This window comes from Pongo pygmaeus, chromosome 16 (genome assembly GCF_028885625.2).
Source record: "Pongo pygmaeus isolate AG05252 chromosome 16, NHGRI_mPonPyg2-v2.0_pri, whole genome shotgun sequence".
Lineage (NCBI taxonomy): Eukaryota > Metazoa > Chordata > Mammalia > Primates > Hominidae > Pongo > Pongo pygmaeus.
The window spans coordinates 79,855,541-79,883,017 of record NC_072389.2 but is presented as its reverse complement, the minus strand read 5'-3'; the positions used below and the strand labels follow the sequence as shown (position 1 = coordinate 79,883,017).

At 51.9% G+C, this 27,477-nt stretch overlaps 1 protein-coding gene across 13 annotated transcripts in view; it reads right to left on the bottom strand.

Annotated features, from left to right (window-relative positions):
- The window catches only part of CCDC33 (coiled-coil domain containing 33), a 100,434-nt gene that overhangs the window by 39,829 nt on the left and 33,128 nt on the right, over nt 1-27,477 (bottom strand). For 12 of the 13 annotated variants that reach the window (XR_008494241.1, XR_008494242.1, XM_054452027.1 and 9 more), the window contains exons 6-11: nt 24,312-24,403; nt 23,218-23,338; nt 15,984-16,113; nt 15,277-15,410; nt 14,226-14,297; nt 104-298 (exon numbers count right to left, since the gene is read on the bottom strand). Coding sequence is in view for 11 of the 13 variants with exons in the window: in XM_054452027.1 (XP_054308002.1) it covers nt 104-298; nt 14,226-14,297; nt 15,277-15,410; nt 15,984-16,113; nt 23,218-23,338; nt 24,312-24,403 (744 nt within the window). In the remaining 2 variants the exon portion in view is untranslated. The remainder of the gene's footprint in view (nt 1-103; nt 299-14,225; nt 14,298-15,276; nt 15,411-15,983; nt 16,114-23,217; nt 23,339-24,311; nt 24,404-27,477) is intronic. The other variant, XM_054452035.1, reaches the window with a different exon arrangement.

Sequence of the window (27,477 nt, the reverse complement as noted above, 5' to 3'; positions counted from 1 at the left end):
CTGGCCTCCTGAGGCATGAAGCAGTCCTGCAGATGGCAGTCAAGTCCCCTTCCCAAGGCCTCATCACTGCCCCGGCCCTTCCCACCTGGGGAGAGACACTCACTGTGTCGCGGGACATCTCAGGCACCAGAGGTTCCTCCTCTGCTTCCCGTGGAGTGGACGTGCTCAAGTCCACTGTGGAGCTCACTGTGTCCTTGGACCAGGACTCTTGGATGGTTCCCAGCTTCTCATCCAGGATCTTGGGGTCCAAGGTAGGAAGAGCCTTGCTGTTGTTTGGTGTCAAGAAGTTTTCTGGTCTCTGAGAAGAGACGGTGCAGAGAAACTTCAGGACAAGCCCCTTCTCTGTGCCCATCTACCATAAGCACACCTTCTACACCCCAAGCCTCTCCTCCTCATGGCTCAGGAGGTCCTGCATGGCTGGCCCGTGCACACCTCCTACCATCTGCCCCTTGCTCACCGGGCCCCCAATACACGACCCTTGCTGTTCCTCCAACAAGCCAAGCTCACTCCTGCCTCAGGGCCTTGGCATTTGCTGTTCTCTTCCTGGAGGTCCTCAGGGATCCTTACACAGCTGTCTCCTTCTTATCATTCAAGTCTCAGCCCAGATGTGATCTGCTCAGAGGGTCCCTGCCCTTTGAGATAGAGGCCCACTCTATCTAAAGTGATCCCACTTCCAAGGTACTCTCTATTCATTTATCCCATTTTACTGTGTTCATAGCACTTACTCTACCAGAAAATTTAAAAATGCATTTACTTCTTAACTGCCTCCCTTCTGCAAATGCCCATGCTAGGATGTGAGTCCCATGTCAGCAAGGAACCTTGTCTATCCCTAGTGTCTGGCTCATTGTAGGCACTCAATACATTTTTGGTGGAAGAATAAATGAATTATGCCATCTCTGACACCCACACTTGGTGCAGTAACAACAGCTTCTAAAATCCTACACTCTTTTGACACCCTTTGCTATGTAGACCTATTTTCCATTTCATCTCCTCTATCATCCTTCAATCTTACCACCCATTAAGCAGAGAGTCTCTCCTCTCTGTATATTCTGATGAGCCTTCGTCTCCCTCCATGTTATTTTCCTGTTCTCCTCCTTCTCCCTTGGCAGGATTATCACTCTCATGTGCCTAAAGTCTGATGCCACTCAAATACCTCCTGCACCCGCACCGCCCAAGGATGCCTTGATGTCTCGGCTCACACTGACTTGTAGGTTTTCTGGGTTCTTCTGGTCTAGCAGTTGGCTGTCTGTGCTTTCATGTTGCTCTCTAATTCCAGACTTGCCTGCTATTTTTGTTTTTCTTTTTCTTCTTTTTATTTATTTATTTTTTTTGAGATGGAGTCTCGCTCTCTCGCCTGGGCTGGAGTGCAGTGCCATGATATCGGCTCACTGCAACCTCCACCTCCCAGGTTCAAGTAATTCTCCTGCCTTAGCCTCCTGAGTAGCTGGGACTACGGGCATCCGCCACCACACCTGGCTAATTTTTTGTGTTTTTAGTAGAGATGGGGTTTCACCATATTGGCCAGGCTGGTCTCGAACTCCTGACCCTGTGATCTGCCCACCTCGGCCTCCCAAAATGCTGGGATTACAGGCGTGAGCCACTGTGCCTGGCTGCTATTTTTGTTTTTTTAATAAAATTTTAAGTTCCTTGGGCTTAGGGACATGTCTGTGCTCCCTTTGGGGAAGGGTTACTTTAAAGCCCTGTTGGAAATTCATGGTTATCTCTAAAACATACTCATTGTTCAAAGAATCATGCACTCCTAGGGTTTTCAGGGACCTCAAAAGTGAGCCAGTTCCACCCTGCACCAGCTGTTGGAATCCTCTCTTGGCTGCATAGCAGACAAATTATTCCGCTGTCTGGAGTCTTGTGCTAGAAATAAATAGAGCAATGGGCACACTGCCAACCAGTACAGATGCGCTCAGAGTTAGAGGTGCCCAGGTGTTTGACCCTGAACAACCAGAGAGGGAATGAGTGCAGGTGGGCCTCTTTTTAAGTGGTTCTTCTATAGGAAAGTCCATGCATACTAATTCAATGAATTGAGACAAGGACCCTTCACTTTACCACTGAAATTCTTTAAGTAATTATTCCTTTATGCCCCTTTCAAATAAAATTTGCTGTGCAGAAATTCATTAATGCAAAGACATTTCTGGCCATGTCTATAGAGTAAGGGACAGTCACATAAGTACACAGAGGCATTTGGCTAAGTCTGGGCTCTATATCCCCCGACTCCCCATCAAATGGGTGCAAAATAGACAACACCAAAGAAAAAGCAGCTATAACAAGACTCTTGGAATGGGAAGAGTGGGACACTGGGGGACCCCGAGGCTGACTTTGGCAGGCCACCTACTGCGCTTCATGACCAAGACTCATGGGCCTGTTTTGTCTGTGGGCATAAGGCCTGGCTCTCTCTCCCACCTGGTCCTCTCAGTAGCTATGGCTCACAGAGGGCAGGCTTCACTTGGAGGCTCCCCACTGACATGAAGGCACCCAGGGTAGCATCTGAGTGAGATGGTTTAGGGTTTTCTGGCCATGTGTTTTAGATAGGAAAAATTACCACATCTTTCTCCTTCTCAGAACAGCTGAACACTAGATTGACTGCAGAGGAAGAGCTACAAAATGCATATTGGATGGATGGATGGATGGATGGATGGATGGATGGGTGGGTGGGTGGATGAATGGATGGATGAATGCAGGAGAGAATGAAGGAAAGCATAAATACAGGGCAAAGACCACCTTCCCGTTGACCAGGTGGCCCCTGGGGCTGCGGTGAGATGCTGATTCAGGACTTATAATGACATTTCTGCTCATTTCCAGGCAGAAAGCCAATCTCCATGCCCTGGATTTCATAGACTGCCATCTAATCCAGTTAGGAGAGGAAGTAGAAGTAATGAAATCAAGGGAGAGGTCTCCAGAGGTGCCCCCATCAGTACTGAAAGCAGGGACAATTGCAAGGGAGTTCCCTCCCCCACAGCCTGTCTCCCTGACATCCACTCAGTGTGGCCCCAGCACCAGATGGGTCAATGCAATAACCCAGAGCTGACATTTACTGAGCCCCAGGTCAGAGCTGGGCACTCACTAGGTACTTTTATGTGGATTCTGAAATTTACCATGTATAATCCATTTAATTTCATCACAAAGTTAAAATAAAGGTGAGAACAACCCCTTAGTCCAGACAAGTGCCTTTACCCCAACAGTCTCTTATGGGGTGAGGTGGAGGTGGGCTCTGGGAAGGAGGGCAGGCAAGGCAGAGTACCTATGGACTTTAAGTCTATCCTGCCCGTCCCTGCTCCAGCCACCCTTCCTGTAGTGCCTTCCAGGCTCAATGATTTTGTCCTGCCCTACCCTGGAGCTGGCACTGGCCAGGATCTGTTCCCATGGCTGCTCCATGCCTGTACCTCCCCACCCTGCAGGTCTCTGCCCACCTTCCCATTCCCCTGTCCCATTCAACTTTGCCAGGACCCATCCTGGCCTGGGATTTGGAGGCAAGGTGGAGAGGTAACTTTTATAGTGAAATCTTTAGACCTCCAAACAGCACAGATCCTGCAGGGCACATCAGAGGGAGTTGCTTTTGTCACGTGAGGTGAGGGGCACCAAGAGATCCATCATGTCTAAATTCTCCCTAATAGTTCTCCCTTCTTTAGGGTCAGCATTGCCTCTCCAGACTCCACAGCTTCAATCAGCTTACATTTGGGGAAGGAAATTATGCCCTCACCCCCTTGCTTCTCAAGGAAGGGAGCTTGCCTGAGACCATAGAGAGGGCCAGGCTGCTCGAGACCATAGAAAGAGCCAACCCATAGGAGATGGTGAGTCAGGGTGGAGGATGGGAAGGGCCTTGGAGACTAACTCCTCCCAAGACTAGCTCCTCCTAATCAAGTCCAGCCTTGCCTCACTCTCCTTTCCTCCAGGTAAGGTGGGGGCTGCTGGCCCACCCCACAAGCCTACTTATTTGCTTCTGTATTTGACAAGCCTTGCCCTGCCTGCTGGGGCAGCTTGGGGCTGACAAGTGGCCCCTGTCCCCATGGCTTCGTGGCTGCAGCACATCCTGGTTCATTAAGACTATAATCGGAGATTGACTTTGAAAGCTCAAAGAGATGCATGGCCACGCACTAGCTCAGACCCAGCATTCAGCTCACTGCTCCCTGTGTTGTTGCAGCTGCGCACACCACATGTGAGTGCCATGGTTGGGGAGAAGCCACCCCTTCCTCACTCCTCCCAGCACTCACTGTTGCTAGCAGAGTTGGGTCTGTTGAGACAGACAAGGCCAATGGCATCACAGGCTTGAGGCTTCTTAGGTCACCTGTCTCCCTCCTCCCCACAACATCCTCTGCCTTCCTTCTACCCATTCCATCCCCTAGACCCCCAATCATGCAAAATGCAACAGTTCCAGCCTGCCCCGCAATTACAGACTAGCCAGGCTGCAGCTGCTGTCCTTGGTGCTGAAAGTGCCCGCCTTCCGGCCTGCCTGCCTCTCGCCCCTCCCTGAGCCTTCTTGCTGGAGCGCACATGCTCTTAATTCAATTAGCTGGCCCTGAACCCTCCCCAGGGGGCCTGAAGCGGAAACTGACAAATTCTGTTTAACAAAGACATTTGTCCCTCACCCCGCCGGCTTTGGGCTCTGCCCGCCTGTATCCCGCTCATTAGGTATCTAACAAAGTGAGTCCCAAGAAATCTGCTTCCAATCGCCAGTAATTCAGGAGGCCTGATGCAATTTTCTCCCTGATAAGGGTGTCTCGCCCACTGGCAAGCGCCATAATGAGCCCTGTGCAGCAGTTCCCCGATCAGTCACTGCTTTGTCATTTCCTGTGGCTGCAGTTGTAGGTTCTTATCTCTTCAGCTGTAGGCGAAGCTCAGACAACAGGCCCCTTCAAGAGGGCTTGCTGCCTCCCCTGCATATAGTGAGCCTCATTTATGGCATCCTGCGTGCTCTTGCAGCTGCAGTGGGGTTTGAAGCTCTGGGTCTGTCTCCCAGCCAAGAAGAGCCCCAGTGTTAATCCTTGGTGGGGCCATGATTCATTTGCCAGAAAGTGGTGTTACAGGGTTAATCCCAAAGCAAGTTGTGAGGCCAGAGGAGGGGAGCCACTGATAAGAATTTTTAAAAATTCTGTTGGGGATTTTAGTATGAAAGTCCTGCCTGTGGCTCAGTGATTTGACTGTGGGCTCACTCTTGTTACCCTGAAACCCGGCTTTCTGAATTTAATTTTTTCCCTTGGGGTTCCCCTATTCTCATGCAGAGAGACCTTTCCAACACAGATGAGATCACATCTTACTGCCGCTCCAAGACGTTTCTTAGTTTCCTACCACTTTATGATAAAGCCCTCACCCTGCACCCTAGCACCCAGGTCCTCTACAATCTAGACTTCATCTAGCTTTCTAGTCTCACTGCCCATTACAATTCCCATATGTCATGTGCTCCAGACACTGTCATGCCTCCATGCGTTTGCACATGGGGGTCCCTTTGCCTGAAGCACCCTTGCTTTGCCAGTTTCCAACCCACTATTTGGAACAGAGCTCAAACCATGCCTTTCTGTGATGCTTGCCCTGACCTCTGTATATTCAATGCACCAATCTCTCTGTATATTCAATGCGCCAATCTCAACCAGGACCCTTAGTAAGATGGGTCCTTAGTAAGATGGGTGGTAGTGATCTGTTGGGGTGCTTTACTGCTTGGCACAGGTTAGAAATCTAATAAACAGCTTTGGGAGGCCAAGGCAGGTGGATCATGAGGTCAGGAGTTTGAGACCAGCCTGGCCAACATGGTGAAACCCCATCTCTACTAAAAATACAAAAATTAGCTGGGCGTGGTGGCAGGCACCTGTAATCCCAGCTACTGGGGAGACTAAGGCAGGAGAATCGTTTGAACCCAGGAGGCAGAGGTTGAAGTGAGCCGAGATCATGCTATTGTGCTCCAGCCTGGGCAACAGGTTGAGACTCCATCTCAAAAAAAAAAAAAAGGAAAAGTAATAAATGGTTAATGAATGAATGACCTTGGCTGGGCCAGAGATACATCTTGGCTGAAGGCACTGAAGGGAGGTCTATGCTAAGGTGGTTGGATTTTCAGAAGGGGGGAGTCCCAAGACCAACTCTAATTTTCTGGGAAGTTTTGTCTAGAAGCTTCTGCCATGTCTCTCTCTATTCCTTCCCTCCCCCTTCTTCAACCTACCAATTATGCACTGGGCTCACAGGGAGAGCAGAGCAGGGGAGAGGAGTGTTCAATGTCCAGTTTCCTCAGTCATCTCTGCATTCTGACTTAATACATGCCATCTGCAGCCGGGAGTTGTAGGCTCACATTCTCAAGGCAACATTGGGTTCTGTGGTTGGTGAGGCATTTAAAAAAATAAATAAATTGAGACAGGGTCTCACTCTGTTGCCCAGGCTGGGGTGTAATGGCACCATCTCAGCTCACTGCAGCCTCAACCTCCCAGGTTCAAGCAATCCTCCTGCCTCAGCGCCCCCAAGTAGCTAGGACTACAGGTGCACACCATGCCTGGCTAATTTTTGCATTTTTAGTAGAGATGGGGTTTTGCCATGTTGTCCGGGCTGGTCTCGAATCCCTGAGCTCAAGTGATCTGCCCATCTTGGCCTCCCAAAGTGTTGGGATTATGGGCATGAGCCACTACACCCAGCCTGGTGAGGCATTTGAGATGAGCTAAAGCAGGTCTTCTGAATGACTAGCAATTGGAAGCAGTATGCCTCTCCATCCAGCCCTTCCCACTCTGCCCTGGGAGCTCCTAGGCTCCACAGCCCCCAACTCAGGGCAGGGTACATTGAGGACTTCAGCAAGTCTGGCTTCTGGAGAGATGGTTGTCTGTCTCTTCCCCCATTTCTTTATTCTCAGAAAATTGCAGCGAGACCAAATGTGGTGCTGGCGATGTTTATCTTCAGCACTTGACAAGGCCTCCTGATGTCCTTATGGATGCGAAGCTGGTGAAGCAGCTGTTATAAGGAGCAGGCACCGAGTGATGGGTTCGCAGGGCTCTACCACCTCCCCTCCCCCAGGAGCCCTGTCCTCATCCCTGATGAGTTCAGCATGTTTGTCAGAAACCTGGGTGAAAGACACTAAGAGATCCCTTTACTGAGCATCTGCAGGACACTGTGCTATGCACCTGCACGTGCTTCCTCATTCAATCTTCACTATGTTCCTGGCTGGTAGGGATTACAATCCCCTTTTATGGATGAGAACAGTGAAACTCAGGATGGCTAAGATCAAATGGAAGATCCAGATTCAAGCCCAGGTCTACAGGCTTACAAGGTGGACATTGTAGCACTTCAAGTGTCTTGGCCACCTCCACAGATGACCTGGAGCTTGGGGTTGGGGGTACAGATGGGGCTGTGAGTGTGTTGCATGATAAAATCAGGGTCCAGAATGATCTCAAGCTTAGAAGATGGGCTGAGATGAAAAAGGTGAAATACCACAGGGGAGAGAAACCCTGTCTAAGTTCAATATAGGACAGCAGGGAGGCAAGATGCAGACATGCTGCTTACTGATGTGCCAGAGTCAGACTCTGGCTCTAAACAGACCCTCACTGCTTTGATAAATACTAAAATAGAACCAAAGCTAGGCTGCAGCTGCACCAAAGGGGAGAATGTATTCAGAGAGAGGGAGTGATGTTCCTACTCTACCTCTAATGCTGATTGGGCCCCACAGTTTTGGGGGATACTTTAACAGGAATGTTGTCAAGAGGAGACAACCAGCAGGACGAGAATCAGAAACCAAGTGCTACAAAGAAGAAGAGGAACGAGAGTGGGTTCAGGCTGGAGATGCCATAAAAAGTTTGCAAATGTCAGTAGGGCTGACATGGTTATAGGCCCTGACTTCTCTGGAGCTGGCCTCTGGAAGGAAAAGGCAGGGCCAGGGGCAGGAAATTGAAGAGAGACAGAAGGAAGTTTAGAAGGGAGCTAGTAGAGTATGGAGAGGGCATCCTGGATGGTAATGAGCTCTCTGTCATGGGAAGTGACCAAGTAGAGTCTGTCAAACTCTGTGTGTGTTCCGGAGGGACTGTTTAGCTCCTTCTCTCTGAAGTGGGCAGCATGGGAGTTGCACGATCACCAAGGGAGGCCATTATTGTCCCCAAGGCAGGGAACACTATATGGGGATTCAGGCATTGTGGAAAGCAGGTAGGAGCCTCTGTCATGGCAGCGCAGGAGGAGAGGTGGGATGGCCAGCCCTGCTCCCACACACAGTCTGTGACCTGGGGGCCAGGTTGGCCTTGTGAAAGCATAGACTCTCATGTCTCTCCTGCCCCATCCTAAGCTTCCTTTGATTTGTTTGTTTGTTTTCTGTTTTTTGAGACAGTCTTGCTCTGTCACCCAGGCTGGAGTGCAGTGGTGTGATCTCGGCTCACTGCAACCTCTGCCTCCTAGTAACTGGGATTACAGGCTCCTGCCACCAAGCCCAGTTAATTTTTGTATTTTTAGTAAAGACGGGGTTTCTCCATGTTGGCCAAGCTGGTCTCAAACTCCTGACCTCAGGTGATCCGCCCACCTCGGCCTCCCAAAGTGTTGGGATTACAGGTGTACAGATTTTAATTTCTCCACAGCCACCATGCCCAGCTCTAAGTTTCCTTTGGATGGGATGGGAAGAGCTCTACACTGGACCTAGAACCTAAGCAGGTGAGGGAAAAGGCACCTGTGGGCAAGGGGTGGATCTGTCTCCTCTGCCTCCTGCCAAATGACCTGAGGCAATGAGAGGATAGGAGGGAGAGGCTTTAGGTGTGGGAGGGAGGGCAGTGAGGGATGGTGTGAGATGGTGGCAGGGAAAGGGTCTCTCTTTCTGGATCCATCCTTATGGTAGTGTTTTCAGAGATGGAGTCTTGGGGGTGGGAACAGAGCCTTCAGAGGGCAGAACCAGTGGAGGAGACTGCTGTGCTGCCCTGGGCACTGGCCCATTCAGGCCGCTGTGCTTGGGGAAGAAATGGAGGGAGGTTTGTGTTGCGGTTTCTCTAAGGACCAGCCCAGGGGTGTCAGGTGTGGCTTACAAAAAATCTATAAAAATTCTTCAAAAGCCAGCATGATGCTGCCTGTCCCCTGCCCTCTCCTCTATATTTGCTAAGTGGCCACTTGTCCTCACTCTGGGCTGGTCTCCAGAGAGATCTTTGTAACTAGTCTGAAAAGAAGCCACCAGAGTAGCATCAAAGACTTGCCCCACTCCCTCCCTATGAGGGGGAGAGGGAGGGGGAAGGTCAGATGGGACCGTGGCAGCTGCCCCTCCCTTTAGTGGTGACAGCAGGTACCACTGCCACCTCTCCTCAAATGCACCCTCTCTATACTCCCAGGAAGCCAGGGGGTTTCAAGTCATCCCAGCATCTCTGGGGTCTGTGGGCTGAGGAGGGTGTGGCCACCCATCTGAGAGGCCCTACTTCTGCCTGGTGCCCCATCTGGGCAAGGCGATGGATCCCAAATCTTAAACCCAAGAGGAGAAATGTTGCTGTATACCCAGATGATGATATGAACTTGTCCCACCTCATGGGGAGGTGCATTTCCAGGCAGAGAGGCAGGAACTGATGCAGTGAGCACCTACTGTGTGCATGCCAGGCTCCAATCCACAAGATCAGCCCAGAAAACCTGGGCAGTGTGGTCCTCACTTCAAAGAGGCTGGCTGCAAGCTGGAGGGCACCCAGGATGCTGTGGGATCTTGAAACCAGTTCATTAAGACAGCCAAGCTGCTTTGCCTGGGGAAGTGTAGACTCCCCAGGGACCACATCACACTCTTCAAAGAGAAGAGGCTGAGATCAGAGGGGGAATGGACAAGACCAAAGGTTTATGTGTGTGTGTATGTGGAGTAGCCATAGGCTCATGGAGTTTTTTTTGTTTTTGTTTTTGTTTTTGAGACACAGTCTTTCTCTGTTGTCCAGGCTGGAGTGCAGTGGCATGATCCTGGCTCACTGCAACCTCCACCTCCCAGGTTCAAGTTATTCTCCTGCCTCAGCCTCCCAGGTAGCTGGGATTACAGGCGCCCACCACCACACCCAACTAATTTTTGTATTTTTAGTAGAGACAGGGTTTCACCATGTTGGCCAGGCTGGTCTTGAATTCCTGACCTCATGATCCGCCCACCTCGGCCTCCTAAAGTCTTGGGATTGCAGGCGTGAGCCACCGCACCCAGCCAGACTCATGGATTTTTAGAGCCTAATGGACCTCAAAGGCCAGTCCCCACTTAATGTGCAATAAAGGGAAGTTTTCTGTGTATGTGTTTTTGTATATGAGTGTACATGTTTTTCTAGTTTTTGTGTGATCTGTGTGTGTTCATATATGTACTCACCTACACACACAAACCATCTTAAGGCAGATCACTTTAAGCAGCAAATGACTAGAGAAGTCCCACCAGAGGGTAAAAAATGAACCCATCACCAACCAACTACCTTCAAGTGCAATATTCCAAACCAGAGACCACCACCTCTTGCCATTCACTGAGACTGCAGGCTTTGTTATCTAGTCTGCCCTCAAAAGTGTTGGCTGACTATGTGATCTATGTAGGAGGCTTGCTGGGGTTGCCCTGCAGCCTCGGGGGCAAAGCCAGGAGCTTGGGGCAGAGGGAGGTCCCCAGGAGGCAGGTTGAGCTCAATGTGGGGTGGCCATTTCTATCACTCAGCCATGGGAAGGCCTGCTTCTGGAGGTAGTGAGCTCTCTGTCTTGGCAGCACAGGAGAAGAGACTGGGATGACCATGTGCTGCCAGGGAGATTGTTGTCCAGGGTGGGCTGTTGAGAGAGACCACTGCTGTCTCTGCCTATTTGCAAATTTCACCATGCTGGTTCTGAAAGCTCTGAGACTGGGTGATGTGGAAGTGGTGGGTGTGGGGAAGCTGTGTTCACCAAAATGTCCAATTATCCAGGACAGACTGTGCCCGAAACTCCTGGACATGGAGGCTCATGGGAAAGAGCCTATGTCCTCAGGCTGGGGCTGGGCCCCAAATAGGGCACGCGCATTCATTTCTTCTGAAGCGTTTCTGCTCTGTGACAGCACTGACCATGTCTGACCACATGCAAAGAGCTACCCCTAGGATGGAGTTGTTGACCATGTGAACGAGGGGCCTGAGAGGCCCACTATCACAAGCCTCGGCAGCTGGAGTGTCCACAGGACTCTAAGACCTCCAGGTGTCAGGTGGTGGCTTCTGGACCCATTATGCAACATTTGATTTAAAGGGTGGAAGAGTTGATGGCCCCAGCCCTGCTGCTGCCTTCCCAAAGTCTAGGATGCAGAGATGAATACCAGGTACCTTCCATGATGAAGTCGCAGGCAACACCTTAGGTGCAACAATAAGGGGGCAGGAACCTGATCTCTTTGTTGTAGCAGCTTAGCTCATCACTGTACTCAGCTACCACGAGGAGTCCAAATAGCCCCTTCAAGGACTCTGTATCATGTCACCTTGTTGGAGTTTCCTTAGACCCCTTATCATTAGCTGATATGAATTATTTGTTTATTGTGTGTTCCATACTCCCTGCTAAGAATGCAAGCTTTACAAAGACAGGGCCTGATTGGTTTTTTTTTTCTTCTTCTTCAATGTAATATTCCTAAAATCCAGAACAGCAATTGCTCATAGTGGGTGCTTCATAAATGTTTGCAGTTGCATAGAGAACAAGGATGGTATTGCAGTGAAGGTGGTGATGAGGGATGGAGAAGGGGATGGGCCCCTTTAGACTTAGCTGCAATGCCATCTGACCTGTTCATGAATTCTCAACGCTTTCCTGCCATTCCTTAGGGAGAAGGATGCCAAAAGGGCTCAGACACTAGAGAGCCATATCCAAGCCCAATGAAGGTGTGAGCTCAAATCAGAATGAGGTCCCTGCCAACCCCTCCTTCTCCCCATTTCAATCCACAATGGCAGTCAAAATTCTACTTCTTGCCTTGCATGGTACCTGACATGCAGTGACTCCTCATCAAATATACATGGAATAAAAGAATAAATGAATGGGTGCTGTGGCTGCAAGGACTTCATGGTGAATTTAACCACATTAGCACTTTATACTTAGGCTCCTAAATTGGTCTTCAAGATTCTAGAATCAAAGGGAGTCAGTTATTGGCCAATTCTCAGATAGTTTACGAAGAAATAGTTCCACTACAAAGAGATTTAGCTTCTGTGTGTGCCACTGCAGGTGTGAAAATGTCTGTGTGTCAGTTTGCATATATGTGAGAGCGTGTACATATGCATTAAGAGTGTGCATCCTTCTTGCCAAGGTATGTGCGCACACATCTGTGTGTCTGTGACCGTGTGTAGATATTCACACGTGATTAATGACAGCGTATATGTAGAGTGTGTGTGTGTGTGTGTGTGTGTGTGTGTGTGAATTCTTGGCTGCAGAATCTGAATTTCTGCTAGTACTATTTTCTTGGTACACACCCAATCCTGATCCCCTTTCTTTTCCTTTCTTCTCAGAAATCCATTACTAAAAGGTTTTTTACCCGCCTCCAGGGGGAGGGGGTTGGGGGAAGGAGACGCTAAAATCACAAGGCCCAGATCAAAACACTCAGCAGCTAAATGAATTCGGCAGCATTTTCCCGCATGACTTAGAGGGATAATTTAGCGAGGCCGCCAGCTGGAAGGAAAGGGATTAATTCTGCACTTAGCACAGCTCCAGTGAATAATTCATTACTGGAGACCTTTGTGCCCAGCCCCTGGGCAATGGGGAAACTGTTCTGCCCACCTGCCTGTTGCCTGCCTGGGCCCACTAGTCAGTCCCCTGACCAGGGGCACCTGACGCTCCTTTTAGTCCCAGGATACACATGCCCAGTGGAAGCAGCAGGAGGCAGAGGGAGGTGGGGAGGGGTTGGCAGTGGCCAGTGGCCACAGGCAGACTCTATACCTTGGGAAGAGGCCCCGGAGGGTTGGGCTCCAAACTGGGAAGTTTGTGACCTTTTTCTCCAAGATTCTGGTGCCTCTTTCTTGGGGTTTGTTGCTTCTACCCTTGAGAGGGCAATCTTGAACACCTATAGCAGGGAGTGCTAATAGGGTCTCAGGCCCTCTCCAGAGGCCTTGTAAAGGCACTTTCAGGCTGGTACCAGCCCAGATATACTCCTCATACCCCACACCATAGGATTCCCTGTGTTCTTCATGAGTGAGGTCACAGAGCCAAGTGCTACCCCAGAGCTGGTGGATATTTTTCCTGCATGGGAAGAAGGCAGGAGTGGGCTGGCGCGGACATTATTCCCTGCAAACACTTTCTGGGTTCATGGTCCTAAACTACCCACATCCCAGCACCACTGAGAGGAAAGGGGAAAAGTCCAGCGGGTGCCTGGCATGTGCGCTGCAGCCAAATGAGCGGGTTCTAATATGGGCTGAGGCCAGGTGTAGCTAGCTAGAGGGATCGAGGCTCATCCAGCAGGCAGGGTTTAGCCCTGGGTGTCTTCACATTTGGACCAACTCAGCTGTGGTAGACAGAATTCCAAAAACGGGCCTCCAAGATTTTACACCCTCATTCTTGGAACTCGTGAATATGATGATTGATCACTCCTGGGATTATGTTTGTTATATGGCACCGTTGACTTTAAGATAGGGAGATGATTAGAATGGCCTGACCTTATCACACCAGCCCCTCTAAAATCCCTCTAAAAGCACCTCTAAAAGTTTTCTGTGGCTGCTGACAGAAGAGGAAGTCAGAGTTTTGAGGTGTGACGGGGACTGGACATGCCTGCTGGCTTAAGATGAACGGGGCCATTGTGAGGGGGCATGTGGGCGTCCTTCAGGAGCTGAGAGCCGCCCCGGCTGACAGCCTGCAAGGAGACCGGGATGTGAGTCTGGCACTGCAGGGAACTGGATTGTGGCGGCTATCTGAATGAATTTGGAAGCGGATTCCTCCCCAGAACCCCAGAAAGGAATGCGACCCTGCCAACATCTTGATTCCAGCCACCCTGTGTCATGGGACCTACATATAGAAGTGTCAGCTAATAAATGGGCATTGTTTTAAGCTGCTAAGTTGGTTATAAAGCAATAGAAAACTGATATCCTATTTCACCCTTGCAGAACCTCGATCCCAGTGAGCCAGACTTGGCTTGGGCTTGGTCAGAGGCTGACTCCCAGGTCTGGGTGGCCCTCTGCTCACAACTCTCCTCTTCCTAATCCCAGCTCTCTCTATGTTTTTCTGGAGTCTCAAATCACCCTTAGACGTTTCTATCCAAAGTAGTAGTCCCATCCTCCCGGAAGTCCCTGAACAAAGCCAGCAATTGTGAAGGAAGTTGGATCTCACTGACATGTGCCTGCTGGCCCTGACCCTCCCCTGGCCCACAGCCTTACCTCAGAGGAAAGCAGCTGGAAGGAGAGATCCACTGTGGGGGCCTCACCATTGATAGTTTTCAGGCTGGTGTCCTGGGGAGGAAAAGGGAGCACTCAGACCACGCTGGCCAGGGCAGCTTCCGCCTCTGCCCCACCTACTGTTCCGGATTTCTCTGGAAGGTGTCACCTGGGGGCTGCACCCAGGAGGGTGGGAGGGAGGTGGGAGCTGGCCTCCTGCTTCTGCCTCCACAAACTGCCTCCACACCACCCCTTCTAACCCCTCTAGAGACCTGTGTGGTACTACCAGGCTCATCTGACAGAGAGATTCTCATTCATTGAGGTCTATTATGTCAGGATGGCCAGAAGTATTTTGGGAGAAATGATGGCATAGGAATAGAGAATGATAGTAACAATATTATTTATTCTTGTTGAGAACTTATTCTAAGTGCTTTCCATGGGTTTTCTCATGAAATCTCACAGCAACCCTATGAAAAAAGTGCTATCGCCATGTACCCATTTTATAGGCAAGGAAACTGAGGCATTGACACTTTCAGTAGTTTTCCCATGGTCATGTTAGCTGGTATGTGGTAGAACCAGAATTTAGACCCAGACAGTCTGGCTCTAGAGCCTGAGCTCTGAACTCTCTTGTTATACACAGAGATTTTGTACTTGGCATGCTGCTCCTGTGCTACAGATGAGGACTCTCGTGGTTCAGTAATGTGCCTGAATTTCCACAGTGAGGATGGGGCCAAGACAGGATTTGAACCTGGGTCTGGCTGGTTGGAAGCCTGAGATCTTGCACTGTCTCACAGGGTCACCCTGTACTTGTCTCCCAAGTTGCTCAGGGGCAATTTCTCTGGCTTGGTTCGTCATAGTCCCAGAGGCAAGACTGGCTTCTGGGATTCCAGGGAGCTCCTCACTCCTAGACTGGGTGGCTTCCCTGGTGGGTGCCTTGACAGAAGCTTCTGGAGAACCCAAATTCTCCTATGGAGGTGCGGTGAGGTGGGGCAGGGTGAGGCAGGGTGGGGCCAGGTGGGATTGCCAGGTGCCAAGCTCAGGGCAGGGGGCTCACCATGATGGGGAGTCGCTCCACGTGAAGCCCATCCAAGCCTTTCCCTGTCAGCATCTTCCGGTACAAACGGCTCTTTAGCGGCAACACAGAGATGCCCAGGGGCTGGTCGAGGGTCCACGGCTGGCTGCCTTTCACTGTGGGTGAGGGATCAACTGGGACTCCTGCCAAAGTCCCCACCTCAGCCCCATCCTTTAATATCTGACATCCAGTCCTCCTGTCTCCCGCTACCTGCTTTCCTGCCTCCTGGCCTTTCCCTGCACATACATCCTCTTCTCATCTTCAGGGCTTTGTGAACTCAAAGCCAACTCTAAATGTACTCTGTGTGTCAGAATTTATATACATCAGCCTCGTCTCCACCCTTTGGGGGCTTCAATCCCACAGTGCAGAAGACTGTGGATCAGCTGGTCTCTGAAGCCCATCTCCCTCACCCCTCTCTGTGAGTTCCGAGGGCTCCAGCCCTCCCCCATCACTGATGGGTGCAATAAAACAAAGCTTGAGGCTAAGACCTAGTATGGGACAGGCCCACGTGTCCTGGCCTGTGAACAAGGAATGCAGCCAGCTCTCCTCTGCCTGCACTAGGAAGCTGCCTGGGCACCTGGGAACCATCCATCCCTGTGGGAGGCAGAGGTGGGATGGTCTGAACACCCTTTCATAATACAAATCTCCTGAGGCATGGCCACCCTGGCGAGGCACCAGGGGTCACGTACTTGAAGTTGAGGAGTAGTACTCCAGCACCAGGGCTGTGTCTTCTGAGAAGTTGGTAGCTCCATCTCGGCCTTGGAAGAGGAAGGATTGATTCCATAGGGGCTGCTCTGGGGGTCCCCCAGGCTTGGACAGCTGGAGGGAGAGGGTAGGAGCAGGTGGTGGGGGCCACAGCTTCTCCCAAATCAAGGCATACTCAGATATTTGGTTGTGTGTATCTATATTTGTCACAAATCTTTCTCCCAATATAAAAGCAAGCTGGCCGGGCGCGGTGGCTCACACCTGTAATCCCAGCACTTTGGTAGGCCAAGGCAAGTGGATCACTTGAAGTCAGGAGTTCAAGACCAACCTGGCCAACATGGCAAAACCCCGTCTCTACTAAAAATACAAAAATTAGCTAGGCGTGATGGGGGACTCCTATAATCCCAGCTACCCAGGAGGCTGAGGCAGGAGAACTGCCTGAACCCCTGGGGGCAGAGGTTGCAGTGAGCTGAGATCGCACCACTGCACTCCAGCCTGGGTGACAGAGTGAAACTCCATCTCTAAATAAATAAATAAATAAATGCAACACACATGTAATAAATACATTTGGGAAAATGCAGAAAAATAGGAAGAAGAAAAACACCTCCTGTGTTCCTATGATAAACACAATAATTCATAAAACTGTGCTTCTTCCTAGTTTTTTTCTGTCTATATTTTGTGTATAATCACTATTCTAGCATCCTGCATTTTTCATCTGCCGGTAAAACCTAAGCATATCCACAACAGAAAACTCGTTACCCATGACTTGAGTAACTTCAGGATATTCTGTCATGTCCAAGTGCCCTGATTTCTTCCTTCCCATTTTTCCCTATAATAACACTGCATTGAACGTTCTCTGCTACATATCTTCATGTCGCAAATTACTTCCTTAGTACAACTACCTAAAATAGAATTGCTGGGTTATAGGACATGTGTATTTTAGGACACCTCATTCATTATTGGTAAACTGTTTTCCTAAAGTGTTGTACCCGTGTTCACACCCATGGCTGGTGGTGTCACAGATGCCAAGTTAGACATGACCTCTGTCTGTGTCACCAGCGCCTCTCTTTCCCACACAGTTTCCCCAGCCCCTCTCTTTCCCACACAGTTTCCCCAGCCCCTTGCAGAGGCCAAGACATCTCTGCAGACTACAGAGCCTCCGTGTGCCCGCAGTGTGGGCCAGTGGGCACTCGGGGGACTTGATGGCACCCTAGGCCAGCAGTTAGGGCACACACATGGGTATGATTTAAACAATGAAACAAGACAGTATTAACTGTAGCACTGCCCAATAAGAGAGCTATATGAAATATTCCCATGGGTGGTCAGAAAAGCCTCCTTAAAGGAAGCAGAACCAGAGAAAGGCTCTGAAGGAAGGTCTGGCTGGGTGAAGACAGGGATAAAGGTCTTCAGGATGGGAAAACAGCACAAGCAAAAATGTGGAGTGGCACTGAGCACACCCTGTGCAGAGGACGCCTGGAATGAGGAGAGACTCCAGGGGGAGGCCCAGCATCTGCCAAGGCCAGAAGGTGGGAGATGGGAGATGGCCATCGGCCTGTAACTCCCAGCCGGCAGCCCTGCAGGGTCCCAGCACAGGGCGGGGCTGTGGGTCGTTGCTACAGACCCACCAAGTGGCTGCGTTGCCTCTGTTCCCCAGCCAGGGGCTGTCAGCAACGGTAGCAGCCGCTCCCACCTCCTGCTCCCCCGCAGGAATCAGTCATTGCTCGAAAAGGTCAGCACAAATGCACTGCGGCTCCAGGAGTTATTGATGCAGGATCATGAAATATCAGCGTAGGTCCACTTCCCCACAGTGGCAGGGTGCTGACGACCGTCACACTAATGGGCCTGGTTTGTCCAGGCCCAGCCCGAGGCTCAGCTGTGTCTGCCCCTGCCCCTGGGGAGATGGGTTGCAATCACTGCAGGGCTAGGGTGCCCTGGACACCTGAACAGAGACTGCAATGATGGGAGCATACCACTTCTTATGGGAGCTTGGCCAACAGGTCTGGTGAGAGAAGTTGGTTGTGAGTTCTGTGGGGCTTGGGAGTGATCTTTCAAGATTGATCCCCAAACCATGTCCCTCCCAGAGTCACCCCATTCTCCTGGGTGCAGAAAACTCCACGTGGCTAGGACTGTCTGCCAGGCATTGGGGCACCTGTGACTCAGTCCCCTGCCGCCCATACCTTGCTCCTACCCTGGAAGAGGGTTATTTAGTAGATGCTAGCTGCCCTTTCTGGGACCTATTCATGTGTCTAAATGGAGCCTATGAAGCCAGAGGTGGTGAGTGGCTGCCTGCCCAATAAGGAACAGCCCTTTCCCTGAGTAGTTTCCCAGGGCAAGTCACCTAGGAAAGATCCCTTCAGACCTAGGACTGGGGAGGGAGGGTCAGCCTCTCTTGTGCATGTTCAGGCAGGAGTGGTGGGAACTCAAAGTTAGAAGACCTGCAGTCTGAGGCCAGAGCCCTGGTGAGAGTGCTGTGGCTGATGTGTGTGCAGGGTGGGGGCGGGGAGAGGCAGGCATCTCCTGCAGATGCTAATGGGAAGGGCCACAGCGGTAGTGGAATTACAGAATGTCATTAACCCTCAGCTGTGATCTTCAGCAAAGCCATTAACCCCCAGCCATGGAGGCAGACCTGCTTCCCCTGGGGACAGAGCCTTCATTCCATGGCCCCTCCAAGCCCGAAACCTCATTTCCCCTGGGCCCACCCACATCCACCTCTGCCTGCTCTGCCCAGGCATAGTGGCCGCCATCTGGAGGAGTAGCTGCTGGGAGCAGATGCTGGGCTGGGGTCTCTAGGGAGCTAGAACTCCCTGGCTCTGGGCCTGGGTCTGCCTCAACCTTGCCGTGTGGCCTTCAAGTCCCTTCTCCTCTTTGGGACCTACTTTTCCCATCATCCCATGGGGATATGCCTCAAACTCCTCACTTTGAAAGCCTGTTGTAAGGTTAAAGGAGACAATGGATGTTTTGCTATTAAGATGAAAGTTCAGCTTCACTGAACTCAGCAAATGTTGACTCTGGGGGACTTCTCCATGCCAGATGCCGGTGGGGTGCTGCTAGAGCCAGACTCTGCTCCCGACCCTGTAGCCCACTATCATCCAGGAGGATAGGGGACAGACAGACACACACACACAAACATGTAGAGTCCTAAGCAAGCTGTGGTTGTGGGAGCTGGGGTGTGCGAGGAGAAAGCCATGACTTCTGACCCCATTTCTCAGGGAGGACCTGAAGGACAAGGGCAGCAGGTAAGGAAGAAGAAGGCCATTCCAGGCTGCGAGTGCAACAGAGGTGGAGGCTGGAGGTGGGAAGAGGCAGTGTGGGTGTGGAGAACAGCAAGTCGTCCAGTGGGGCTGCAGAATGCCTGTAAGAGCTGGAGCCATAAGCCAGGAGGCTGGAGGGCACAGGGCCTGTGGACCTGGCTGAGAGTGGGACTTTGCCTTGTCGTGATAGCGACGGGGGGCCCAGGGGAAAGGCTAGGCAGGGGATGCCCTGGCTGCTCCTCAGAGAATGGATGGCAGGGGTCTGAGGGGAGGCCAGCAGTAGGGCAGGGTCTGTGGGGATGGAAGGGGCCCCAGGAGAGGTTGGGGACAGGCCAGCTGTGGGGCTGAGAGAGGAGGGGATGGTGGTGGGCACACATGGCTCCGGAGCTCCACTCCAGCTCTGTAGGAGACCAGAACAACAGGAGCAGCTTGTTGGGCAATGGGCCCCTTCCAAGGTGCTGGGGTAGGAGTAACTTACACGGCCCACCCTATGTTGGTTCCAGCAGGCTGGACCAGGTGAAGTCCGACAGGCCATCTACCCCTTAACTCACCAGTTCAGGCTTTGCCATCATCACCAGGCTCTACTGAGGGCCACCAAACCTACCACCATGCCCCTCCTTGCCTCATCGCCAGCAGATGGCCCTTGGGTTCGGGTGGCTCCGCCTCCATAACCTTCCACATTTATACCGGCAAGGCAGAGCCACACCCCTCCTTAGTGATTGGCTCAGGGAAGTGCATGTAACCCAATCCTGGCCAATCAGACAGGAAGGAGGTCTGCTGAGGGATGGCTGGGTAAGGTTGGTTTCCAGTTGCTCTTTAAAACCACCTGCAAGAACAGAGGCTGCGGCTGAGCACGGTGCCTCAGGCCCGTAATTCCAGCACTTCGGGAGGCCAAGGCAGGCGGATCACCAGAGGTCGGGAGTTCAAGATCAGCCTGGCTAACATGGTGAAACCCTATCTCTACTAAATATACAAAATTAGCTGGGCGTGGTGGCGCTCGCCTGTAATCCCAGATACTTGGGAGGCTGAGGCAGGAGAATTGCTTGAACCCGGGAGGCAGAGGTTGCAGTGTGAGCCAGGATCGCGCCACTGCACTCCAGCCTGGGGGACAGAGACTTGGTCGCAAAAAAAAAAAAAAAAGAGAGAGGCTGCCTCTTATCTGCTGGTCTTTCATTCTATCTGGGTGAAGTGCCCCCATGAGCCGTTAGCCAGCTGAAGATGGTAATTCGGGGTGTTGGAAAGATCCTGCGACCTCGAGGACGCTTCTGAACCTGAGCATCCACCAATTCTGGCAGCATTCTATGTCATGAGTTGATGTGGTGTGTGACAATAAATATACTTAGTATTTAGCCGATCCAAGTTGGGGTTTCTGTTACTTGGAGCCAGATGTGAAAAGGGCCGTGGTGAGGCTGGCCTCAGAGGGGACACTGGCACTAGGGGAGGTACAGCTCTGTTAAGAGTGGAACCCATTTACCTTGGACCCTGGGCCTGGACACTTTGCAAAGATTATCCTTTGAGTTCTCCTAACAGATTGGAATCAATGAGTCTGGAGAAAGGAGCAGCTTACGAAAGGTCATGCAACCAGTAAGTCACAGAGCTGGGGTCAAACCCAGGTCAAACAGTGCTTTTGCACGGTGACAGTTGGTAAGAAATCACAGCCCCCCAAGATGTCAGAGAGGGCAGGCCCTAGAAATTACCAAGTCCAATCCCACTCCCTCAACTGTAGAGATGAGGGGACTGACACTCAAAGGGGACAGGGCAGGGGTCTGTGTGAAGTCTGAGCTCAGGCTGCTGACTGGTGCCCCTCCAGGTAGGGCTCTGCCTGGGCAATCCCTACCCCTCCTTACCACAGCAGCCTGCTCCTGTTCTCTCACTGCTGAACCTGGGCACCTCTGTGCCGGCTGACAGCAAATTCCCAACCTGGACCAGCTGCCATGGGGTTGGGTGATGTTCAACAGGTGTCCTGCCATTGCTGGACCGGGTCCCACACATGCAAAAGGCATTGGGAACAAGTCTCCGTAGTGAGTGGCACCTCTCCCACCCAGACTAGTTAGGCAGCAAAGGCAGCCAGAGAAAGCCTGGGGGTGGGAGGGGGCGCACTCATTAAAGCAGGCAGTGCCTCTTGCCCCTTGGGACAGCCTGCTGATTGGTTCTTAATTTTCTGGGCAAATGCAGGGCCATGTGTGAGGTAACTCTGGGGAAATCAGGCAAAGGATTGGTTTGGGTTTGAAGCCTCTGTCCCCAGGGTCCCCCTTTGTCCCACTCCTCCCCACCACCATCACTCTACCCCATGTCTGAGCCTTCTTCAAATGTCTTTGCCTTTAAATGAAGCCTGGGTTCCAAAGGGGTGTCTTGTTCTATTTTTGCTATGCCAGACATGAGCACTGGTGGGCAGACAATAGGAGGGACCTCCAAAAATCCCTCTGTCCTCCAAGGCCCCTAGGAATGTTGGGACCATTGTGTAGGGCAAGTTGGCAGTGAAGCGCAGATAATGAGAAGAGACCAATCTGGCTATTCCCCTGAACCTAGCCATGGTCTGTGCGTGCACCCGCCCCCAACCTCATACTCAAACACATGGCCCTCCTGTCCGCCCTGACATGCGTCACAGCCTGCATGTCTCCACCTCACACTTGTGCTATTGCTGTGCCCAACCTGTACCAACCCTTCCTCTGTCAAAAATTCAAGACTACCCGCCGAGTGCGGTGGCTCACTCCTGTAATTCCAGCACTTTGGGAGGCCGAGGTGGGCAGGTCACAAGGTCAGGAGTTCGAGACCAGCCTGGCCAACATGGTGAAACTCCATCTCTACTAAAAATACAAAAATTAGCTGAGCATGGTGGCGGGTGCCAGTAATCCCAGCTACTTGGGAGGCTGAGGCAGGAGAATCGCTTGAACCTGGGAGGCGGAGGTTGCAGTGAGCCAAGATGGTGCCACTGCACTCCAGCCTGGGCAACAAGAGCAAGACTCTCTCAAAAAAAAAAAAAAAAAAAAAAAAAAAAAAATTCAAGACTGCCTTCCCTAATCCAGGCTTTACATCCCTCTCCTCTGATTAAAAGGAGGGTTTTTTTTTTTTTTTTTTTTTTTTTTTTTGCTGGGCGCAGTGGCTCATGCCTGTAATCCCAGCCTTTTGGGAGGCCAAAGCGGGTGGATCACCTGAGGTCAGGAGTTCGAGACCAGCCTGGCCGACATGATGAAACCCCGTCTCTACTGAAAAGATAAAAATTAGTCAGGCATGGTGGCATGTGCCTATAAGCCCAGCTACTTGAGAGGCTGAGGCAGGAGAATTGCTTGAACCCGGGAGGCAGAGGTTGCAGTGAGCCAAGATTGTGCCACTGCACTCCAGCCTGGGAGACAAGAGCAAAGCTCTGTCTCAAAAAAAATTTTTTTTACTGGGTTAAAATATACATAACACAACATCCACCATCGTAGCCATTTTTAAGTGTACAGTTCAGTGATGTTAAATGCATTCATTTGTTTATATTGTTGTGTAACCATCACCACTATCTATTTCCAGGACTCTTCATCACTCGAAACAGAAACTATGTACTCATGACCTGTAACTCCCCATTCTTCCCTTTCCCCAGCCCCTGTAGCCATTGTTCTACATTGACTCTGAATTTTCCTATTCTAGGTATCCCATATAAGTGGAATCATACATTTGTCCTTTTGTAACTTCTCTCCTCTGATGTGATAGCCCTGACAGGCCCCCCCAGTTTGTTATTAGATTATACATTATCTTGTGTTGATGTTCAACTTTTTCACCCACGTGACTCCCATCTTCACCAGACCAAGAGTTCCTGGAGGGCAGTTTCTCTGCCACACAGGCGAGCGCAGCCATGGGTATGCCGTGGGATTCAGTCAACTCTTACTCAATAGTCAAGGGAACTGCTGACTGACTCACTGAGTGAGTGAACAGTGACTGTGTGTGGGAGTTACAGGAAGCTGGAACCACTGGGGAGGAGACATACCTGAGGGCATCCATTCTGGCTGACGCGAGGCACATCAAAGTTCATCACGGACGGGATAGGGAAGGAGAGTGGGGTGATGGGCAGCCCCACGGAGGCCAGGTCCCTGTTGGCCTGGCTGACCCTGGGGAGGCAGGGAGACAGGGTCAGTGCTCTGGGTTCTGCACCTGAGCCTGGCAGCCCAGGGTCCCCGCTTTGACTCTGGGTTGATGCAGGAGAAGGGAGTTGCAGGGACCCTGCTTAGTTTGGGCCTGGACCACATGACCAGTGGGGACCACTGGGCTGGGCGTGCATCAGTCATCTTCCTTCCTCCAACAAGCAAGGGGGCTTCATAAGTCATAAAAACTCAATAGGAGATACAGAGAAGTAGGGGAGTCATCTTGGGCCATCAGGGCCAGTTGAAAGTGACCGAGACAGACCCTGACTGCCAGGAGTCGGTGCTATGGCAGACAGCACACGTTCATAGGGAATTTCCCACTGTGTGGCAAAGTTTGAATCTCCTCCTGAGGACTGTGACTCCAACAGACTCAAAAGGAGGTCTAGGGGAGGAGGGGATGAGTTGTGGCTGGGGCCAGGGAGACCTTCAGGATGAGGAGGAAGTAGACTCCGCCCAGCAGGGCTAAAGGCTGTGAAGTTCCAAGATGGCCTTTGGGGCCAACCACTGGCTGGAGCCTGTGGCCCTGAGCTAGAGTGGGAGGGGGAGTGGAGAGGTGATGGGTGTGAGGCAGGGAGGCCGGTTGGAGGGGCTGAGGTGCCCTGAGCAGGGAATGAGGACCCCTCTTGTTGTCATACCCACACTCTCTAGCTGTTAGGCCTGGTATCGGCACTCATCCCCACCACTGCCCTCCAGCCTGCTCTCAGGAGAGGACTGAGCTGCCCCTTTCCAGGGGCCTGGGCTCTCCCTGGGGAAAGAAAGGCATGGTCTGCTGCAGGAAGCTTACTGGGACCTCAGACCCAGTGGAGAGGCTTGAAGGGCCTTAGGGGAAGAGGGGTTGCCGGAGGTCCTGGAATCAGCCCATGGCAGCAATGCCAGCCTCACCCCCTCCTCTGCCCTCTGCTCTGCCCTCCTCACCCAGGTCCTCCTGGGCCCCACTCACTTGAATTCCTTGTAGTTGGGAACCACCCGGGCAATCACCACTATGGGGTTGGGGTTGTTGGCCAGGGGCTCATTGACTCGCCGGAGAAAGATCTGGAAAGGAGAAGAGAGGAGGCAGGTGAACACCATGTGGCCTTGGGACCTTCCAGAGACAGCCAGCCAGACTGCCCACCCTCTTTTTCCCCATCCGTGATCTCACGGCTGCCTCCACACTTGACACCTTCTCCTCCCTGTTCCCTGCCTTACTCGGTTCTTGCTTTGCACCAGGCTGCCCTCCCTCAGGAAGCCTTCTCTGCCTAGCTGAGGCAACTGCTCCTGCTTTCTGTCCTGGGATTTACCAATGGATCTCTTACACTAGTTTCTTTGGGGAGAAAGGGTGCGATGAGAGTTGGGGCCTGGGAAGGGAGGTTGTGTTCTAACCTCAGCCCCTCCACTGGCTCCTGGGGAGGGGTAGGGCCAGGGGTAGGGCTAGGTGTTCCAGCTCCTTGGTTTTTGTCAGTCAAATGAGGCTCCTCCCAGGGCTGTGAGGGGTCTCTGATTAGATCATTTGTGAGACAGCACTTTATAAACTGAAGACAGGAAGCCCAGGTCTAGTTTCTCCGACCATGCTGAACTTCCTGAGATCAGTGGCCACAGCCAGTCTCCCCTTGCCTCCCTGGTACCCATCACCCTGGTGCCTGCTCCACTGCTCACCCTGGTGCCTGCTCTCCTGCCTTGCTGGTTTCCCCAGGAAGTACTGGTTTGGAACAGGATCATAGCATCCGCATCTCTGGGCTCCTCTGTCTTCATCAGATCCCAGTTGTCACTCCCCTGACCGCCCTTGGTTGTTCCCTCCTAAGTCCTCTCTCACCCCCTAAGGGCTTCCCTGCCTCCCAGTCCTGACTGCCCTCTCCTCTCCTCCAGGCTTCTATTGGCGCAGCTTTCAGAGAGCAGAGCGGGGTCCCAACAGGAGGCTACAAAGCAAGAGTGGACAGCGTCACCTTGCTCCAACCCTCGCTGACCCCCTGCTTAGCCTGGGCCTGGGGGACACTGGAAGGCAGACAGGGGAGACAGAGAGTCTGTCCCCATGCACCTCTGCTGCCAGCCTAAGAGGCCCGGGTCTCCCGGACCCTGACCCTCACCCCATATCCACCAATGGCTCCCACTCTCCCTCAGCCCTCACCCACCTTCCACTCAGCTCTCATTCCTCTTGCACCTTTGATTCCTCTGCCTCCTCACTAGTCTCTCTGCTTCTGTTCCTTTCCCTAATCCATCCTCTTTCCCAGGCAATTTGACACATGATGGCAAAAGTGCTCTTGTTAAAAATGAATGGGGTCATGTTACCTCCCTGCCCGACACCCCGCAAGCCCCTCTGCCTCGTCTCCCGGCAGGCCCCCAGTCCCTGTCTTCTTGCTCCAGACTCTTTTACTCCTGCCACACACCTCTCTTATTTCTGCCACAGGGTCTTTGCATATGCTGATCCCTCTACCCAGACTCCCCGCAGCTCCCACCAACCCATCGTGGCTGGCTCCTTCTCATCCTGTAGCTTAAACGTCACCATCTCTGAGAAACTTCCCGTGACCATTCTTAATAAAGTAGCCCACCCTGTCCTCCCGATCTCAGTTGCTGGATTCCCTTTGCCATAGCACTCATCATAGCTTATGTTTATTCTAATTTATTTCTTGTTTATTTTCTGTCTATTTGGCTAGATCCCAAGCTCCACATGAGCAGGGACCATGTCTGTCTCATTCACGGTTGTCATCCTAGGTTTTAACAAAAGTGCCTGGCATGGAAAAGAGCTCAATATCTGTTTGTGGATAAATGAGGATCATATGAGCCAGGCGTGATAGCTCACACCTGTAATCCCAGCACTTTGGGAGGCCGAGGCTGGCGGATCACAAGGCCAGGAGTTCGAGACCAGCCTGGCCAATATGGTGAAACCCTGTCTCTACTCAAAATACAAAAAAATTAGCTGGGCGTGGTGGCACATGCCTGTAATCCCAGCTACTTGGGAGGCTGAGGCAGGAGAATTGCTTGAACCTGGGAGGCAGAGGTTGCAGTGAGTTGAGGTCACGCCACTGCACTCTAGCCTGGGTGACAGAGCAAGACTCCATCTCAAAAAAAAAAAAAAAAGAGGATCATATGAGTGAAGGAGAAAAGAGGGGAACAGTGGAGGAAAAGGTTTACCCTTCTTGTGTTTGTGAGCATGAAAGAAGAAGAGACAGAGAAACAGAAAGACCCAAGAGGAAGAAGGGGAGAAGGCAGGCAGTGGTTTGGGTGAGGGTCTTAGGGGATGTGTGGGATCCTAGTTCTATGGTGCTGATGGGAAGAGAAGCAGGAAGAGGAAGGGGCTCTGGACACAGCTGACGGACTCTGCCTCAGGTACAGCTTAGGGTGGGAAGAGGTCCTCACTGGTATATTCCAGCTCAGCCATTCACTCCAGCCGGGTCACATTGGCCAGTTCCTGCTCCACTCTGGGCCTGTTTCCCCACTTGTGCGTGGAAGAGTTGAACTATAATCTCCCCTGAGTTTCTAGCTCTGACTTTCAATGGGAGGAGAGGGCCCAGGAGTGAGGCTTGTTCTGGATCATTCTCCCTTTTCTCCCTCCGCACCCTCCTTTTAGGCTCCTCTTTCAATACCCATCTCAGCTGGTTGTCCCACCTCTAACCCCACACAGGTGTGAGCTGATGGGCACGTATAATAGTCCTTAGGGCCTCGCAGCTCTCACTGAGGGCTCTGGAACAGAATCCCTTCACCACATTCAAAGGATTGAATCTCTGATGGTACATTTCACACATTGGATGGGTCTGGGGTCTGGGGCTGAGGGATTTCACTGGTGGCTGGCAGGCCCTATTGCTCACAGGCTCCCCAGCAGGTGTAAAGCTGAAAAGGGGGTGGTGGCAGCTAATTTGCACCTGTTCTGTGTGGAGTCTGATCAGGTGTGAATGAGACAGCTGCCCAAGTACACCGCTCATGACAGCCTGGGAAACAGCAGAAGTTCCTGCTCCCGCCACGCACTCATCATCAGGAGCAGGCAGCTGCTCTGTGGCCATACCCATTGCACAGATGGAGAGGGCATCTGTGCTGGGGCAGAAGAGTGGGCAGGGTGCTGTGGGCCAGAGAAGGCCCCCACTCTACCACTCTACCACTCTACCAGGCAAGTCAGAGGGCTGGGTGGGGTGGGGCAG